The sequence below is a fragment of the Diplodia seriata genome (assembly GCF_021436955.1).
Source record: "Diplodia seriata strain FDS-637 chromosome Unknown scaffold_1, whole genome shotgun sequence".
NCBI classification, from domain to species: Eukaryota; Fungi; Ascomycota; class Dothideomycetes; order Botryosphaeriales; family Botryosphaeriaceae; genus Diplodia; species Diplodia seriata.
The window spans coordinates 4828034-4845231 of record NW_027117308.1 but is presented as its reverse complement, the minus strand read 5'-3'; the positions used below and the strand labels follow the sequence as shown (position 1 = coordinate 4845231).

General features: G+C 57.1%; 5 protein-coding genes across 5 annotated transcripts; 1 reads left to right on the top strand and 4 right to left on the bottom strand.

The window, feature by feature from the left end:
- Positions 1-3393: 3393 nt before the first annotated feature.
- SLS55_001375 (uncharacterized protein) lies at positions 3394-4119 on the bottom strand (the record flags this gene model as incomplete). Its single annotated transcript, XM_066772869.1, has 2 exons — positions 3394-3858; positions 3913-4119. 2 exons carry the CDS (start codon positions 4117-4119, stop codon positions 3394-3396), a joined length of 672 nt encoding a protein of 223 aa, XP_066638148.1.
- Positions 4120-5198: 1079 nt separating this feature from the next.
- On the top strand, positions 5199-5747 carry SLS55_001374 (uncharacterized protein; the record flags this gene model as incomplete). Its single annotated transcript, XM_066772868.1, has 1 exon — positions 5199-5747. One exon carries the CDS (start codon positions 5199-5201, stop codon positions 5745-5747), a length of 549 nt encoding a protein of 182 aa, XP_066638147.1.
- A 6972-nt stretch (positions 5748-12719) lies between these two features.
- On the bottom strand, positions 12720-13165 carry SLS55_001373 (uncharacterized protein; the record flags this gene model as incomplete). Its single annotated transcript, XM_066772867.1, has 2 exons — positions 12720-13026; positions 13158-13165. 2 exons carry the CDS (start codon positions 13163-13165, stop codon positions 12720-12722), a joined length of 315 nt encoding a protein of 104 aa, XP_066638146.1.
- Positions 13166-13312: 147 nt separating this feature from the next.
- Positions 13313-14264, bottom strand: SLS55_001372 (uncharacterized protein; the record flags this gene model as incomplete). Its single annotated transcript, XM_066772866.1, has 2 exons — positions 13313-14003; positions 14065-14264. The coding sequence occupies 2 exons, from the start codon at positions 14262-14264 to the stop codon at positions 13313-13315; spliced, it is 891 nt and encodes a 296-aa protein (XP_066638145.1).
- A 779-nt stretch (positions 14265-15043) lies between these two features.
- SLS55_001371 (uncharacterized protein) lies at positions 15044-15874 on the bottom strand (the record flags this gene model as incomplete). The annotated part of the gene is made up of 2 exons (XM_066772865.1): positions 15044-15791; positions 15870-15874. 2 exons carry the CDS (start codon positions 15872-15874, stop codon positions 15044-15046), a joined length of 753 nt encoding a protein of 250 aa, XP_066638144.1.
- Between the last annotated feature and the right edge of the window lie 1324 nt (positions 15875-17198).

The window sequence follows — 17198 nt, the reverse complement described above, 5'->3', positions numbered from 1 at the left end:
ATGGTGACGGGGCGGCCGGTGAGGGTGGTGTTGTAGTCGATTTGGAGCGCTGCGGACGGGGACGCCGTTAGCATCGGGGGGGAAGGCGGAAGAAGGGGAGTGTATATCTACGCACATTGGCTCGTGTTGCCCCAGTACAGAGCGAAGTCGGGCGTGTCGCACTCGGTGACGTACAGGACTACCTGCGTCTTGGTGCCGAGTGTTATGTTCGGGTTGGGCCCGTCGAAGTCGTACGCCCAGTTGCAGCTGGCCGTGAGGTCGAGCTTGGCGTTCGAGACGGTGAAGTTGGCCCAATTGATGCCGCTGGCCGGTCCGCTGACGGCCGTGACGTTGAAGGTGCCCACGTCGCCGCTGAAGTCGGTCAGGTCCGGCACCGTGGCGGCGGTGGCGGCGCCGATGAGCGCCGAGGCGAAGATGGCCGATGAATGCATTTTTTGATTATTACGATGGGGCGGGAAAGAAAGGTGGTCCGGACTGTCCTAACGAATGACGGCGGTGAAGTCTCTCATGTTTTCCGTCGGCCTGGTCCCTTTAAGTAGGTCTTCTTCCTCGACGGTTACATTCGTATAATCGACGTGTTGCCGAGCCGCTAGCAGGCATTTCACCTGGTCAAGTTTCACGATTTGCTGGCGCGCATATACGGAGTCTGTGCGCGCGGCAACCGGGCCTAGCTTTCATCAGGAAGCTGGCGAAACAATCGAAGAGCTCGACTCTCGTTCGAGGGCATCATGGTGTCAGCTTGCAAGCCAAGCTTCGGGGGTTTTGCTCATCAGCTTAAGCCTCAGGACAATCCTCCCGAAGCTGGCGCAAGTGCGGGGGATGGTCACGCCACGCTTGGGCCCCCGTTTATAGTGGCCGATCGCCGCCGTTAGCCTAAGTAAACAGATCCCAGAATAGCTCACCTCCCGGCTGTCGCCCCGTATTGGAACAAGACTCAGGTACATCTGCCGGGGTGGCCCGTCTTTAATAAGCCTATGGCGAATCGTATGAAATTTTTAGTTCACCTCGCATCGAAACTCTCGCCTCGGTCCATCTGGACCGCGTTGGGTGAATTGGAAACTGGTTTCTCTGTATGTAATTCCAGCATTGGATTGGTCGAGAGTCAGTCCTGCCGGCGCATGCTCCGGGGTTCTCTCGTATCAGTCGATACTATCTATGTACCATCAAGTAGACATATCACCGACGCAGTGAGGCTCTCTCCGCCAATTATCTCAGAAAAGACCCTCTCCTTCCATCGGCTCACCCTCTCAAGCAATCTTTAGTCCCAATGCACCACCGTAGAACATGCACTCTACCCAATCCGTACGGGTCTGATTGGTCGATACAGTAGCGGTCGACCCAGAGGTAGTGGTGGTTCAGCTGCTGAGTGGCTGTGATGGCGTCTTGAATCACCCGCGGGAGGACGGCCGGGAGCGCTCCTGGATCGGGCGGGGTTAGATCCTCTGCCCGCTCCGCAGCGCCCCACACGTAGCTGAGTGCGCAGTACGTAAGGCCCTCTGGGGCTCGGATAACTCGCTGGCTTTGGCAGTCAATGACACTGAAAGTGTTAAAAGGCCTGCGGCTTGTCGCATTGCACCATGTTCGACGAGAAGATAGACAGCGGTATTCACTACTCCAATGTTCCATGGCTTATGCTGTAAATAATCAATGAGCTGACTAAGATAACGCAAGTACTCCCCGCAGGCAGGAGACCGCGCTCATAATGTTGATCGAATCGGCGTGCCAGGGCTTGCCGTTGTCTGAAGTAGTCAAGCTGCCAGTGGCCCCAGTAAGAGTTAAGGTCTCGCAAAAGCTCTTGTCTGCCTCGCATTCAAGCTTGTAAGCTTGGAAGGACGTTCTTTGCTAGAGCGGGACAATGTTAGTTTTGTGGATCCGAGGAAGGGCCTGCTGTTTGTCGACGACTAAGTGAAAGTGGCGAGTTTGGACACAACTGTGAATATCCACTGCATCCATCGTTTAATTCACATTGAAAGAACACGGTACAATTTCGTGGCGCCATGTTCGGAGGAAGACGCTTCGTCGGTCTGGAGATACAAGAAGGCGGGCAGACATGCTCTTGTTGTCACATACGACAGTGAATGCCGATCGAATGAGAAGTTCCCATGCGTCACATTGCTCTCTATAATTAAGTGTAGTAAAGGCCCTCCGAAGGCCAGAAAACAAGACACCGTCTATCTATAAACTTTTAATGCCTCCAACTCCCAGACGCGCCACAATCAGACCGAAACCACGACTCACGCAGCCGACAAGTCATCCATCTCCTTCTCCTCGGCCACAAACCCCTGCTTCGTCTCCAACTCCCTCTCCAACGAATACGCCTTCGTAAACACCACACTACACACCAACGCGCCCCCCGCCAACGCCGTCATAACCACCCACAGCGTCCTTAACGACCCGCAATACGCCGTCACCAACTCCTCCCTCAGCGCGACCTGCGCCGCATCCGCACTCCCCCTCATCGCCTTCACCGTCTGCACCAACGCGCTCACATCCTTACTAATCTCCCCCGCGTGCGCGACGAGATACGCATTCCCCGACGCCTCCAGCTTCCCCCGCATGGCGTTCTGCACGACGCTCCCGCCCACCGCCACCCCCAGCATCTGCCCGTAATTGCGAAAAAACGCGCTCAGCGCGCTCGCGATGCCGACGTCAGCCGGCGGCGCAGCTGCCTGGTTGCACAGGCTCTGCGCGGGATACAGAATCCCGAGGCCCAGGCCGGACACCAGCGCCAACGGCACCCACACTTGCGTCGGAGTATCCGCGTCAAACGTAATCAGCAACCCCATGCCGGCCGCGACGAACATCCAGCCAGACCACAGCGCCCAGCGGTAGCGCGCGAGCTTCGCGATCAGGAAGCCGACGACGACGGCGGCGGGGGCGACGGTGAAGGTCCAGGGGAAGAGGGCGACGCCGGCGCCGATGGGGGAGAGGGCCTTGGCGCCTTCGAAGTAGAGGGGCATGTAGAAGAGGATGCCCCATTGGACCATGCCGTGGATGACGAAGCTGAGGTAGGTGGCGAGGGAGGTGCGGGACGCGAAGAGGGAGCCGGGGAGGATGGGGGAGACGTTGCGGAGGGGCAGGTACGTGGACCAGAGGAGGAAGAGGGCGAGGCCGAGGAGGCCGGTGAGGAGCGGCGTGAGGGTGCGCCAGTGCGTCCAGGGGTACATTGTGCCGCCCTGTTTGGAGTGTGTTAGCGGTGGGGTGGTGGAGGGGGAGGGGGAGGGAGGCGGCTTACCCAGGTGACGGGGATGAGGACCGAGGTTGTCGAGGCCACGAAGAGGAAGGAGCCGACCCAGTCGATTTTCTTGAGCTTGGAGCCCAGGTCGCCGCCCTTGTGCGCCAGGTTGAGGAAGATAGGGATCATGACGAAGGCGACGGCGCAGAACGGGATGTTCAGCCAGAAGATCCATCGCTGTGTGGCGTCAGCGTTGGTGAGCGGAGGGGAGGGGAGGAACGACGCCTTTTGCTTACCCAGGAAGACTTCTCGACCAGCACACCGCCGATGACGGGGCCGGCCACGCTGCCAACCGCCCACGTCATGGCAATGATGCCGACGTACTTGCCGCGCTCCCGCAGCGGCGCCAGGTCGGTGATGATGACGTTGGAGAGTGCTTGGATACCGCCGCCGCCGATGCCCTGGATGGTGCGGCCGACCAGGAGCACTGCGAAGTCTTGCGAGACGGCGGCGATGATGGCGCCCGCGGTGAAGAGCGTGAGGGCGATCAGCAGCATCGGCTTGCGCCCGAACACCTCGGAGAACGAGGCGAAGCTGGGCTGGAAGACTGTCGATGCAAGGAGGAACGAGGTGCCACTCCAGAATGCCTCGACACCCGAGCCATGGAGCTCTTCTGCAATCGTCTGGAGGGATCGTTGGTTAGTAGATGGCGTGGCAGACGGTATGTGAGTACTCACAGGAAGCGCAACTGATAGAGAGGAGGCATCCAAAGCGGACACGAGGTTGACAACGCAAAGACAGCTGAAGGCTGCGTGGAAGCGCCAGCCAGATGCTGCCGGAGCTGCGGCGGGTTTTTCATCGTCAAGCAACGTGTCGATGGACCTGGCTGAGATCCGAACCGACTCGAACTCGCGGGGATACTTGAGATCCGTGGTAACAGACATGGCAGGACTGGTGGTTTGACTTTGCGATACAGTCCAGTGTCGACGTAGGGATGCAGCCACCGGAAGCGTGTGTCACTTCATATTTAAGAAGCAGAAAGCCGTTTGCTGTCAAGGGAGATGGAGAAGGTCGTCTCAAGCCCCCAAGCCTCGTTCCGGCAACACCGAATTAGGGGATGGATTGCATCGCAAGCCACCTTGGCTGGATTCCAACCGTGGAACAGCAAGTTACAGAAATGCCGAGATTGTGCACAGCCATTGTGGCTTGACAGGATGCCAAAAAGGTGACGAGTTGACAGCCTTGTGGGGCAGGCATGCGTGTCCCTGGCGCTGCATGTGCCGCCTTTTTAGCGTTCCGCTAGTCAAAGTACCGGCGATGCCGACAAGGCGGTTCGGAGGCGTTGAGGCTGAAGATTGTCGACTTTTCGGCGGCGCTGATGTCGCTCGCATCAGCCAGCCACAACGCCATGAGGCTGCCTTGCCACGTTGTTTGCCGCATGAGTACACAGAATGGCCAACAATATTGCTGCGACAATAATAGGCGCCAGTCATCTGTCTTTCCCGGCTCGATGTATTCCTCGCCGCTCTCATGCTGCGCCGATAGCATCCAAGATACCAAGTCGGGACCATGGTCATGTTTCGGGACGACCGATAATCATTTCCACATCGGTTATCTTCCCCTACTCCTGACCGCGACTTCCAGAAAACCCTATTCGCGCACCAATCACGACGAGTGCGTGTCGTAAGCCTTTACCCGATAGGATAAGCTTTTCTGTTAGCTCCCACGCCACGTGCGGAGACATCCGCCAGTGGTCCCCTACACGCAGGAATGGAGATGTCCGCCATTCGGGCCGTCCACTCCAGCCTCACAGCTCGTCACTGCTGCCAAGGACATGTGTGTGGGAACAATAAAAAGGAAAGTCGGGTAGGCTACTTGTCCAACACCATTTGCCTTCGCCTCGCGCAACCCACACTCCTTTGATGGCTATTCCAGCTTCTCTACCAGTCTCTACCAAATAATCTTTTACATTTTTTAACCCTCCACTTCGATACCCCATATCAGAATACCGAACGAACCGGAAATGGCGTGCGAATGTCTCCACGACACCGTCGGCTGCATGGCCTTCTACACGCTCAAGCCGGTCCTCATCTGCCACGCCATCCTCTCGACGAGCTGGAAAGTCGCCCTGATGGTCAAAGGGCTGGCCGCCGAAAACGCCGCGTACAGCGCCGCCCAGTCTCTGCTCCCCCCGCCCACAACGCGCACCTTCGCGCCCCGTCCCCGCTCGCAGTACATCTTCGAAGACCGCCCGGCCCCCGTCTCGACACACGGCCAATCGATAGACTCGCTACTCCAAGAACAGCTGGCGCAGCTGGAAGCGGAGAAGGCGCAGCAGCGCTGGAGCAGTCCGCCGTCTTACCGCCTGTACGACGACGCGCCGGAGAAGCCGCCGCCCCCGCAGCTGTCGCCGCGCGAACTCAATTTCCCGCGGAAGCCGTTTGCGGCCAGGGGAGGGTTGGAGAAGGAGATACGGATTACTGTGTATCCGGTCGAGGAGGACAGTCCGCTCAACACGCCGTTTCAATCCAGGTTCGGGGAACAGATGAGTTATGTTGCGGTTGCGACGTAGCTCGGGAAGGGGGTTTAAATTACAAATTAATGAGCTTCGATTCTTCTACGTTGCAGTACTCTGGTGACCATGCTTTTTCGTGTTTTATGGTGGATGAGTGGATTGCGGAGTTAGCTTTGGAAAGGAGGGAGGAAGGGTGTAGGCGACGGCGGAGGAGATGAAGGTGAGGAGGGATGTTGTCGAGGTTTGGGTCAAGCGGGAGGAGATGGTAGAGTGGGTGAGGCCTGAAAGTGGGGTGGTGTATTTTCCGCGCGTGAAGGAGGTGCCGGTGGGGGCATGGAGAAGTCTTATGAGAGGTTTTTGGAAGTCCGGGACGTATGTTGGGCCGAGTCGCTGTTTTGGGCTGTTCGATACGTAAACTTGGATTGCTTCTTGCTGGCCGATAAGGAAGGACCTGAACGCGGGGTTGAAAGCTATCAGTTTGCTTTTACGTGAAGTTGCGTAGGACTGGGCTCTGCCTTAGTATTTTACACAATTAATGAACGTAACATACAATTTAGCATGAAACAAAATGATACTCAGTCCAATAAGTGACAAAAGGAGCTCGCATATAGTGAAAATGAAACTTTCGTCGTGAATCACGGTCCTACTCAAGAGCTATGGTTTTGAAAGATCGCTCCGCTTGCGCCCATTCACTCAGGAGAATCCATCCGACGCTGAGCCGATGTGCAAATGGCGATGTCTTCCGCCGACCTATACACAAGACATTCACCACTGGCTGCGGGATGAACCTCAAATCTCTCCCTCCTGGCTCGGGATGATCACCTCCCACAGTGATCGTATCACCTTTGTGCCCGGTGTCTCTCCTAAACACTGCGCCCTTCTGTGTGAATTGTGAGAGGCATGTATGCCACCATGTGGAAACAGAGATAGAGATAGCCATAAACTCGTACAATACGATATCAGAAGAGCGTGAGAAGTCATCTAGGTATCCCTTGATCACCATTTCTTCTTGTTGCAGGATTCCTATAATGCTCTGATCGGAATTTAGAATCTCAGCACAGCCTCCTCTCAATGCAAAAGAACATGATCCCTCATGTCTCTTATGCAGTGCAAGTGAGAAAAACGCCGTTTGCGCACGCGTCAATACCACACCTGGTCGTAAAAGACTAAGCAGCTCAGTATCGTCTCTGGTGAGGCCCATGATACTGGGGTGCTTAGAATTTTCCGGAGTATTACACCCAGCTGCACGTATACTCTTCCAGAGGCTTTCGTGCGTGGGCCATCGATTGCGGATTTCGGACTTGAGGAATGTATTCCCATCGCTGAGCTTCTCTCGAGTACCCGGCGGGGGTCCGGCCTCAAAGCAGCCATAGCACCAAGCTAGAAGGATGCAGATCTCGGGAGTAATATCCGGATGGACCTGGAGGTGAAAGTCTGGTTGACAACCATTCACCGAGTGGACCGCTTTGGTCGTTCCATCTTTGTCTCTATATGCCCATGAGACAAGAGTACCAACAAATAGTATGTGCCGACGCCAAGACTTTACTACTTCCCAGGAGCATGATCCCCATGACCAAGAAGGAATGACGGTCCCATCCATCTGGATCCTGGCGAGTCTCGCGTTGGTAGTCAGTCCACTTTTATACGTCCAAAGCATGGCCCGATCGAAATCACTCTGTGGAAGCCCAGAAAGCCCTACGTCACCATCGTAGAGGGAGGTCAAGATACCTGTGAAAGCATTGAAAATGTCGGATGGATAGGTAAGAGCCCGCTTAGTATATTGGTTCCGATGTTTGTCAAAGTCTTCGAACTTCGTCCTGGACCTAGAGAAGTTCAGGCGCAGTTGTGTCGTGTTGAGGTTTCCAAACGGTCGTGAAGCCGAATACTGGTCTTCTCGCATGTCTGTTTGATTGCATTGAAACCAGACTTCCCAAGGTGTAAAGAGTAGTTTCCGGGTAGAGAGAACAGCTTCTTGGTACGTCCATCCCCGTCCTGCCCATCTGGTTTCGTTCATGACTCGCCCCAACTCAGGATAAATGTTGACAATGTCCATGGCTCCAAGGTTCTCCTTCTTCTGGAAAGTTTCACGGGGTTCACTAACACCCGGAATTCCGCAGTGCATGTTGACACCAGACAATGCAACAATCGTAAGCTCGGCTGATGAATAAATGCCACCCATTCCATCAATCTGCTCGTGCTTGTTCTTCCCATCTTGAATGATGCAGAGCCGATCAACCCAAAGATAACGACTGTTTAGGCCCCGGCAAATGGCCATAGCATCTTCAATGGTACGTGGAATGTTCTGGAGGCTTCCAGGTTTCTCGAGCTCCTCTAGACTCGACATGAGTAACTGAGTGCTATCTGAAGGACTCAAAACATGACCCCAAACATAGCTAAGGGCGCAGTATCTGGCATCTGGCGCAAGATTTCTCGTCACACATCGCGCATAGACATCGATGAGTCGGAAATCTTTTGGTACTCTCCTCACTTCTCCATGTGCCCTCTTGCAATGCTTGTGTACGACCTTGCACTTATGGACCCAGCGTCGAATTTGTTTCCAATTGATCTTTTCGTTTATGACAAGTTTTGGCATCAAGTCCATCTTCGAGGTGTTTAAAAGGCTTGGATGAGGAACAAACGGATTACTCCACTTTTTGGCAAGCTTTCCAAACGGACTAGGACCGGGCTGTTTGGTAAATTGGCCATCAGTGACATTGTAGAACAAACATGTCATGGTAGATGAGAATCTCAAATAGATGACCTTGCCGGGTCTGTAGAGATGCAGGAGCACCACACTCTGATTCCATATCGGAGAAGTATCATCCAAGACCCCGTCTGTGCGGTCGAAAGGTGAACTCGAATGGTGAAGTGACATCTGAGTCCTGGACCTCAGTGCTGGGCCACATTCATCTTGTGATGTTTGAGCCTCACCTCTTGAGGTGCCATCGTCATTCATCGTGCCTTGGGCATCATTGATCGAAGAATTCGTCTCTTCCAGTGAAGTGTCAGTCGAACTCCTCGGATTCTGAGATTGGTGGTTGCGCATGGCCGTCTCCATCCTGATGGCACGGGCCACAACCCGACAGAATGAACATCGCTCACGCCTGAGAATTTCCGCCGCGGTGCCTAGATTGACTTCTACCGATCTGTCTTTGTCTGAGCATAAGACAATATGTTGGAGCCGAAGATGCTGGCAGAAAGTGCAGATGGTTTCCTGCCAAGGCTGAGGTTGGCAACGATCGCACTTTGCGTGGAAAATTTTGGTCTTATCCTGCCTTGATGGGCGCGCTCTCTTGAGATTTCCCAGGATTATTCTTTCGACAATAACCAAGGCATGACAGAAAGAACACGGTTGGTCGAGTGGGTCATAGGAAGGTTCCTGAGTGAGAGTGTTGTGGGCGTCCATTTTGTTTTGTCCATCATGATCAGGTCGCTCATCCTGCTCGGGTTCGCTCGTGCCGTGGGGTTCGTCGTCCATGGAGTAAACAAGTCTGAAAGTCGACTATTTGAATCGAGATAGCTGTTGACTTGTACTGTAGTCGTTGGCACTCAAAGTAATGTATGCGAAAAAGGATTTACGGAAGGTTGCGTGAAGGCTGCGTGGCTTGGGGGCGGTGACAAAGAGGATGGAGCGCGCAGAGGGTCGACGTTCAGCTTTGCGACGGCTGATATATCTCACAATGGACCGCACAACAAACAGCGCCAGCGCAATTTAGGATCAAGTCAGACTTGCGCATGCGGCATCAGCGAATGGTATACGCCTATTAAGCTACAAAAAGCCAATTAGCTGCTAGCGTAATGCAAGTGTGTCCGAAAGAATGCATATATCTCACACGACGCTGCATTTCAGATCCAGTAGAAGCGAGGGAATGCTGCAAGGCTGACGGTGGAAAAGCTGCCGCCTAAAATACATGATTTGGTATTGGTCTGAATGCGGGGTCACGCAGCTCGCTGACTGCGAATTGTTAGATCCTGGCCCACATTTCGATCTTGAGCATATACCGTATGAAGCCTAGCTACCATGATACATACGCAACCTCCAATTAGAGCTTACAGAAAACGCCGACCCAACCCTTGTGGCACCGAGGCTACTGTTCAACGCCCTGCAGCGCCTCCAACCTTCGAATTCGACACAATAAAATCCGCAGCCTCATCCGCATCGTCCCCATAACTCCAATGCGGCGGCAGCACGACAACCTGGCCCGCACAAATCAGATCGCCATCGGCACAAATTACCTTCTGCCTCGCGACCCGCGCAACCGGCTCGGGGTTATCCGGATCGCCAAAAACCACCACCGCCGCGACCTTCGCCGCCGCGTCCCGATCCAACATCTCCGCCGCATTATGCACCAGCTGCGCGCCCTGACTACGTATAACGCGCACCAGTCAGCCCCCTCCCAACCAAGGACGTACGCCATTCGCTCACCTATACCCGGCCATAACGACATCCGACGCGGGACAATCCGCCAGCGCCCGCTCCACCATCGCCGCCATCAGCGCGCTGCCTTCCGGGTCGCCCCCCACCAGGAACCCCGCGACGTCGGCGGCGTAGTCGACGCCCTGGAAGTCGACCGCGCCGGCGCCCCCGCCCATCTGCTCCTGCAGCGCGGCTTTCAGCGGCGGCCCGGCGATCAGGCCGATCGGACCCGGCTCGGTGGTGCCCCGCGCGAAGATGACGGTCAGCTGCGCGCACACGGCGGGCTGGGGGGGTTGCGGGCCGGGGCCGTTTGAGAGGGGGAATGCGGACGGCGACGTCAGCAGGGTGAGGGGGGGGAGGAGGGTGGGGAGGAGGGGAGGCATTGGGGAAGAAGGGTTGAAGGGAGGATTGGTTGTTGGGGGGAGTGGATGCTGAGGTGGGTGAGAGGCGGCGACTAGTGTTTATATGTGGGTTCTGTTGTAAAGCTCTACTGTGGTTGTGTGTGTGCCGCAGTACTGGAACCCGGCGGACCGAAACCTGAGCAGATTACCGGAAGAGGCATGCAGTGCGCGACACTGCTTTTTTCGTGGCGGTACATATTTGAATAAGCTCCTGTTACGGACACAAGAAAGCATAGGTAGTACAGGTGAAAGCCGAGGTACCATAGTCGGTCGAAGCGTTGGAACAGGAAGTGTCGTCAGTTGGGTCGCAGATTGCAGATGGTGAGACGGCGCCGACTATAAACCTCGGCCTGACCACTTAGTCTGCACAGCCACAGTATTTGCAAACAAGCAGAACTGCACGACTTTCGGCTTGTGATCACCTGGAATAGAATATCTGAGAGCCATTCTTATCGTGGAAACGAAAGGCAGACTGCGGACATGGACCAATATTCGCTTCCGCTGGCCACAAACCCGGCGACGTCCTGTGCTCTTTGACGGCCTGGTCTTAGTACGTCGAGTGCCGTTGTTGGACACGTTCGCTCCGAGTGTGTTACTGACCGTATGCTTAAGCGTAGCCTTGTGCGGCATAAGGTGCTTCGGGTAGTCACTAGTGTTGAGATGTCAGCTTCTCCGTCGGATGGACATGATCCGGTGCTCAACGACCGCTTCGGGGCCCCGGCTCTACCCCATCACAAACATCACACTCCCTCGCCCCATCAGTTATGCTCTTCCTCTGCCCTCGTCACCCTTCTCAGGGCTACCCGCGGTAATCCAAGCCAAGCCCAGTTACTCGCTCGATATACGGTTACCGTCGCAACCATGGATATACTGAAAAACCCGAACAAACCGACCGCCCCCGCACCGCTTTCCAACACTCAATCCATCCCGCACAGTCCTAATCTCCCAACAAATACCCCTTTCCACCCAACCACCACCACAATGCCCCTCCTCCTCCCTTCCGCCATCGCCCGCCCCCCTCGCCACCTCCATCGTCCCCCAAACGTCCCTCTGCCCAGGCCGGGCAACAGCTCCCCGGCCTCCGCCGTCAGCTTCATAGGTACCCGCCGCCGCACACTCGTTCGACGACGTACGCCGTCAAACTGCAGACCAGCGCCGTCGACGCCTCGCCATCCATCACGGCGGCTGCACACGCACGGCGTCGAGGGGCATGCAGAGGCCGGGGCGTGAGGTGCTCGGTGATTGGACGTCGCGGTAAGGGCGGGGGGACCTGAGGGGAGGGTGGTGGTGAGTGGCCGCCAGGGTTGAGTGGGATTGCGGAGGTGCCGTGTATGTTGGCGGTGTAGAAGAGGGTGAGGATCGAGGGGTCGGAGTGGGGGACGCTGGGGGACAGGGTGGCCAACAAACAAAGACAAACAAAGATGGGGTTCGATCTTTGGTTGATTGGTAGGCAGAGGGTCGGAATCTTTGGTTGATTGCGAATTCTTTGCAAACAAGCAAAGATCTTTGCCTGTTTGCTTAGCACATGTCACGGGCCACTATCGTAAGTACACGGGCCACTATCGTGAGATTCTTATAATGTTTTGCCCCGATTGGGTAATACCCACGTGCCCCCCCCCCTAAAAGACCGCCAGCACTAGCAGCACCATAGGCACTCGAAACGCTTGTTAGATACCAGATATACACGGCCTGAGTAGTATATATACCGATGGCCATGGCCGGCCATGGCCGTGGCCACCCCCCCCCCCCCCCCCCCCCCCCCCCCCCCCCCTCCCCCTAAACAATCAAACAAGCATTTCGCAAACAACCACGCCTTACGATCTTTGGTTGATTGGTTTAGCTGGAACCGCGATCTTTGTTTGATTGATTGGTTAAAACAATCAAAGCTTTGCAAACATGCTTGTTTGTTGGCCACCCTGCTGGGGGAGGTTGTGCGGATGGGAACGGCTGGGGATGAGGATTGGCGTGGAAGAGGGGTGTGAGGGCTGCTACGGTCGGTTTGGAGGGGGGTGAAGAGGCTGTTGCGCATGTGGAGACGAACAATGGGGGTTGGAAGGACTACAGTCAGGCTACTCCTCTCAAGCTCTGATTAATTCAATTCGCTGGATATTGCTATCTGTCTACCTTTTCTATTCTACTAGTCTAACAACGTCGGTTCCTCTTGGAGTACTAAAGGCTTGTCCATTCCCATGAGTTGGCACTGTTCTGCATTCAAGTAGCGGCGCCCTTTGCCTCGGCGGCACTCACAGTTTCGCCCGCCACAACACCATCGGAATTGCCAGACTCGCTCTCGTACCCCGTCTTCGTGGCTCCAAACTGCTTCAAGACGAGCCAAGCGGGCCAAATGGACACAGCCCACAGCGCAAAGTTAAAGTACACGCCACCAACCTCGGCGAACAGCACCAGCGAAGTCAGCCCGTAGCTCACGGCCTGCCAAGCCGACTCGACACCCCTCAGCAAAGCCGCGTATCTGATGACCTCCTCCTCGCCTTCAGCCAGGTTGGTGACAATGAAGTACCTTGGGTCCCGTAAGCTCCTCATCAAACATCCAAAGACAGGGGACGACACTCACAAGAAGAGGTAGTTCAGCTGGAAGCCGACGGTGAGGAAGATGTAGACGGCAAAGGCAGCGCCGAATCCCGAGTCCACCCAATCATACGTGGGCTTCGTCCGGTGGAAGCGCGTCACCAGCACAGTGGCCCACGTCCACCAGGCGCCCTGGAGGACCACGAGGATCCAGAAGGTCGTGCGCGAGCGCGTCTTCAGCGCGACCTTGGAGCGGTCGAGCCAAAGCTGGGGGCATGTCAGTAATCTCGTTCCTCGAGGGCAGGTTGGGTTTCTCTTACCCCGAGGCCGTTGCCGCAGATGACGGCGACGATGCCGGAGAGGAAGGAGCCCAGTGCTCTGGACCGAACGGAGAACCAAGCTGGAACGATATCAGTCTCGGGACTTGAAAACCGTGGAACGCGTAGCGAAAACTCACTGGCGAGATACGTGAAGAACACAGCTTCGGAGAAGACGACCTGGCCAATGAACAGCACAATGAGGAGGAACTTCGGCGTGAAGAACGTCTTCGTCGTCGCCTTAATCTCGAACCACGGATTCTGCACAATCGACAAGTTGACCTTCTCCCCGTCCTCGCGCTCGACATCGGCCGGCTTGTTCAGGAAGAACGCGACAAACGGGCCGGCGGCCTGCAGGGCGATGAAGACGATAAAGACGGTGTACGAGACCTTGCCGGCCTTGTTGTTGTCGGCGTTGAGCCCGAGGTTGATGGCGCCGCCAAGGATCTGGCCGGACAGGCGGTAGGTGAGCCAGTAGCCCAGGGCCTTGCCGCGGTTCCACGGCTCCGGGTAGGCGATGGCGATGGCCGCCTCGGCCATCCAGAAGACGCCCGCCGAGATGCCGCACAGCGCGGCGCCGAAGAGCATCAGCCACTCGGTTCCGAAGCGGTTGTTGGTGTACAGCCCGGCCGCGAACGGGGCGTAGCCGATGCTGTTGCGAGAAGGGGAATCAGATCGTGACGGGGAGGGTAGGGGGGATGCGGGTGACGTACGTGCCGAAGATGAGCGAGCCTTTGATGCCGACGTAGTGCACGATGATGCTGGAGAAGTAGCACGAGACGACCATGAGGCAGAAGGTTAATGCGTTGGCCGCGTTGACTAGCTGGGGCGACGCCGCGCCGCCTGCGCCCAGCGAGTTCATGGCGGTCCAGATGCCGGGGGCGGAGAGGTTGCACAGGCCGAGGATTGTCATGTTGTAGAATGTTGAGCGGTGCCATCTCACTGCAGGGTGATGGGTCAGCGGATGTTGTCGGGAGGCGCCCCGGTTGTCTGTCACTTACCCGGATGGCGTTCGCTCTGGGAGAGCGCAACGGATGCGTCTTTGACCATTGTGAGAGCGATGGTATGGGAACGGTTGTTGTGCTGGGGACTGCATGGCCAAGTCAAAGCCGCCGTTTTAAGTGTTTGCAATATTTTCTAGCTCAATCACGGTGTTGCAGCCCACTATGGTGTCAGACCAGTAGATCTTTCCTCTAGCGCCTCGTGGGGCTCCCCAGACTCTCTCTCGCACGAGCGGACAAGCTCACAGAGTCATGCAGGCCCTTGCAGGAGACACGGCTTGGCGTTCAAGAGAGTGGATGCTTGTCGTTCACTTCCAAAGTAGCTAGCTTTGGAGAGCTCCGTGTTGCCTCAGCCAAATAAGACGTCGGAACAGATACGCAAAGGGAAGGGCTGGCGGGAATTTATCGTGAATGCAGCTCACCGAGCCGGGGGCGGGGTTGCGAAATCCCTTAGCCGCAGCACGTCATCCCGCCAAACACGCGTAACAGAATCTGCAGACCACGATAAGCGTTTGTTGCTACTAATCATTGCAATTACCTATCCACGAAGAAAATCTAAAAGCCAATTGTCTGAGTGACGTACAAGTCTCGAAAACTTATGTAACGACTGAAGAAAGTGAGCGCGCACACTTCCCCACAACCTGGTGAAAGGATGACGTACCCGGGGCAGATTCCTGCCCATTGAAGCTCTTCAGGACTTCTTCAGAGCCGGATGTGCCATCTTTTCCTCGCGCCATTTCCAAAACGCCACAAGAGTGGCGCCCGGCCCGACGAGCAAGTTCCCAAGAAGCAGCACGCCAACGGTCTTCAGGGCTGGCAAGGCAACAATCCCCACTCGCTTCATATCCCAGACATTCAGTACCAGCCAGACGAACATGGTCAGAGCGGTCATCAGAAGATCGAACTGGAAGAAGATCTTCATGCCGGCAGCAACGGTCGAAACGGGACTGGTTGGCTGCACCGGCACAAACGCGCCTGCGATGGACATGTCGGACGACAGACCGAGGACTGCAAGGACCGTAACGTGCACCGCAGCTGAAATGAAGAAGAGAACATGGTATAGCCGTTTGAGGTGCGGCATGTCAAGTCCCTGGTAGTCTTCGACGGGCGCGTTGCTCTCTTTCAGAGATGCGGGTCGACTCTGCAGTTTCGAAAGGACCATACTGAGCGGGCTGACCAGTACGGGTGTCAATTGCCACGCAGCAATGACTTCCTGAATGTACTGGGATTCCGCACCCAGCACCACCATAAGAACCGACGGGAGGAGGAAGCCGAGAATCAAAGCCGGCAGAAGGACTTTGCTCACCGACTGCGGGACGCACCGCTCGGCCGGCATCCAGTAGGCGACGCCCTGGGAGGCATTAAAGAAGGCCAGAACGTACAGAGGAAGGACGGTCGCAAGGCCGAACAACTGCGCCAATGTCGTCCAAACGGCGGGGCTGCGGGAGAGAGAGCCAAGTCAGCAACCAGCACAACACCACAGCACGTACCAAACGCGAGATCACACTCACCTCCACACCATCGACCAAGCATTCCTCTTCCGCCACGACTCGACCAGCACCACGGCCAAGAGCGGCAAAAACACGGCAACCAGGAAATACCCCGCGAGCAGCCTGCCTTCCGCCGCGCCCGCCACGACCGGCACGAAGATAGTCACAAACACCCTCGCCATCCGTCCCCCCGCCTTCGCCCCATTCAGCCCAAAAACCTCCTTCAGCCGCAACCCCGCCCCCATCTCCGCAACAACTCCCCTTACCACACTCGCCCTCACCAGCGCAAACGCCCCATTCGCCTTCCCCACGCCAAACAGCAGACCCCTCCCCACCGCCGCCAACGCGACCAACCCCGCCACGACCCCCCACGCCGCCCGGCCATCCCTCGCCTGCGGCTCCCGTGCAAGCTCATCCCAATACGGCAACATCCGCGGCCTCTCTCCGGGCACATCCAGCCCATCCAACCGCACCGCCCCCGGATACGCCTCCGACAGCAGCCTCAGCGCCGCCCCCGGACCCCTGCCGGGGTAGACGTAGCGGTTGAGGAACGTGAGGCGCGCCGTCTCCATGGCGAAGCGGTGCTGGGTCTGCTGCGAGGCGGCGACGAGGGCGGTGGCGCGCGGGGCGCGCAGGGCTTGCGTGGATGCGAGGGCGGCTGCGATGGCGGTGGCGGTGACGGGCGGGGGCGCGGATGACGGGGTGAGGAGCAGGGACGACAGCGCGTTGGATAGCGCGGCGGCGGTTTCGATGGCGGACATGCCGCCGAGGCCGATGATGGGGTTGAACTGCGTGCGGGCGGGTCCCGGTCAGCGGCGGCGGGGCGGGGGAGGAGGAAGGGCGGACCTTGTGCGCGGCGTCGCCGACGACGATGCAGCGGCGCGAGTGCCACGTCGCGAGGACGCCCTCGTGCACGGGGGTGCAGACGGACGTCAGCTTGCGCGCGTACAGGGCGTCGAAGGAGACGGATTCGGTGACGGCGTCGGCGGCGTGCGCAAGGACGGTGGCGGCCTCGGCGTGGGCGTCGAACGGGGGCAGGTCGCTGCCGTGGTAGGTGGTGCCGGTGTTGACGAAGAGGCACCAGTACGTGCGGTCGTTGGGGCCCGAGGCGGCGAAGAGGGAGGAGCCGGTGTTGGTGACGTGGTGGAGCGTGTCTTCGGCGATGCCGGGGACTTTTTCCGAGATGCCGAAGAGGCAGCGGTATTGCACGGGGAGGTCGTCTGGAGCGTGGTGTGGTTAGAGGGAGGGTTGGGTCGCGCGGGGGATGCAATGGTGCATGCCTTTCTTGGCTGTGCTGGGGTTGCGCTCGCTGTTGATTTTCCATATCTCTTTCCCCACGGTGCTGTGGATTCCGTC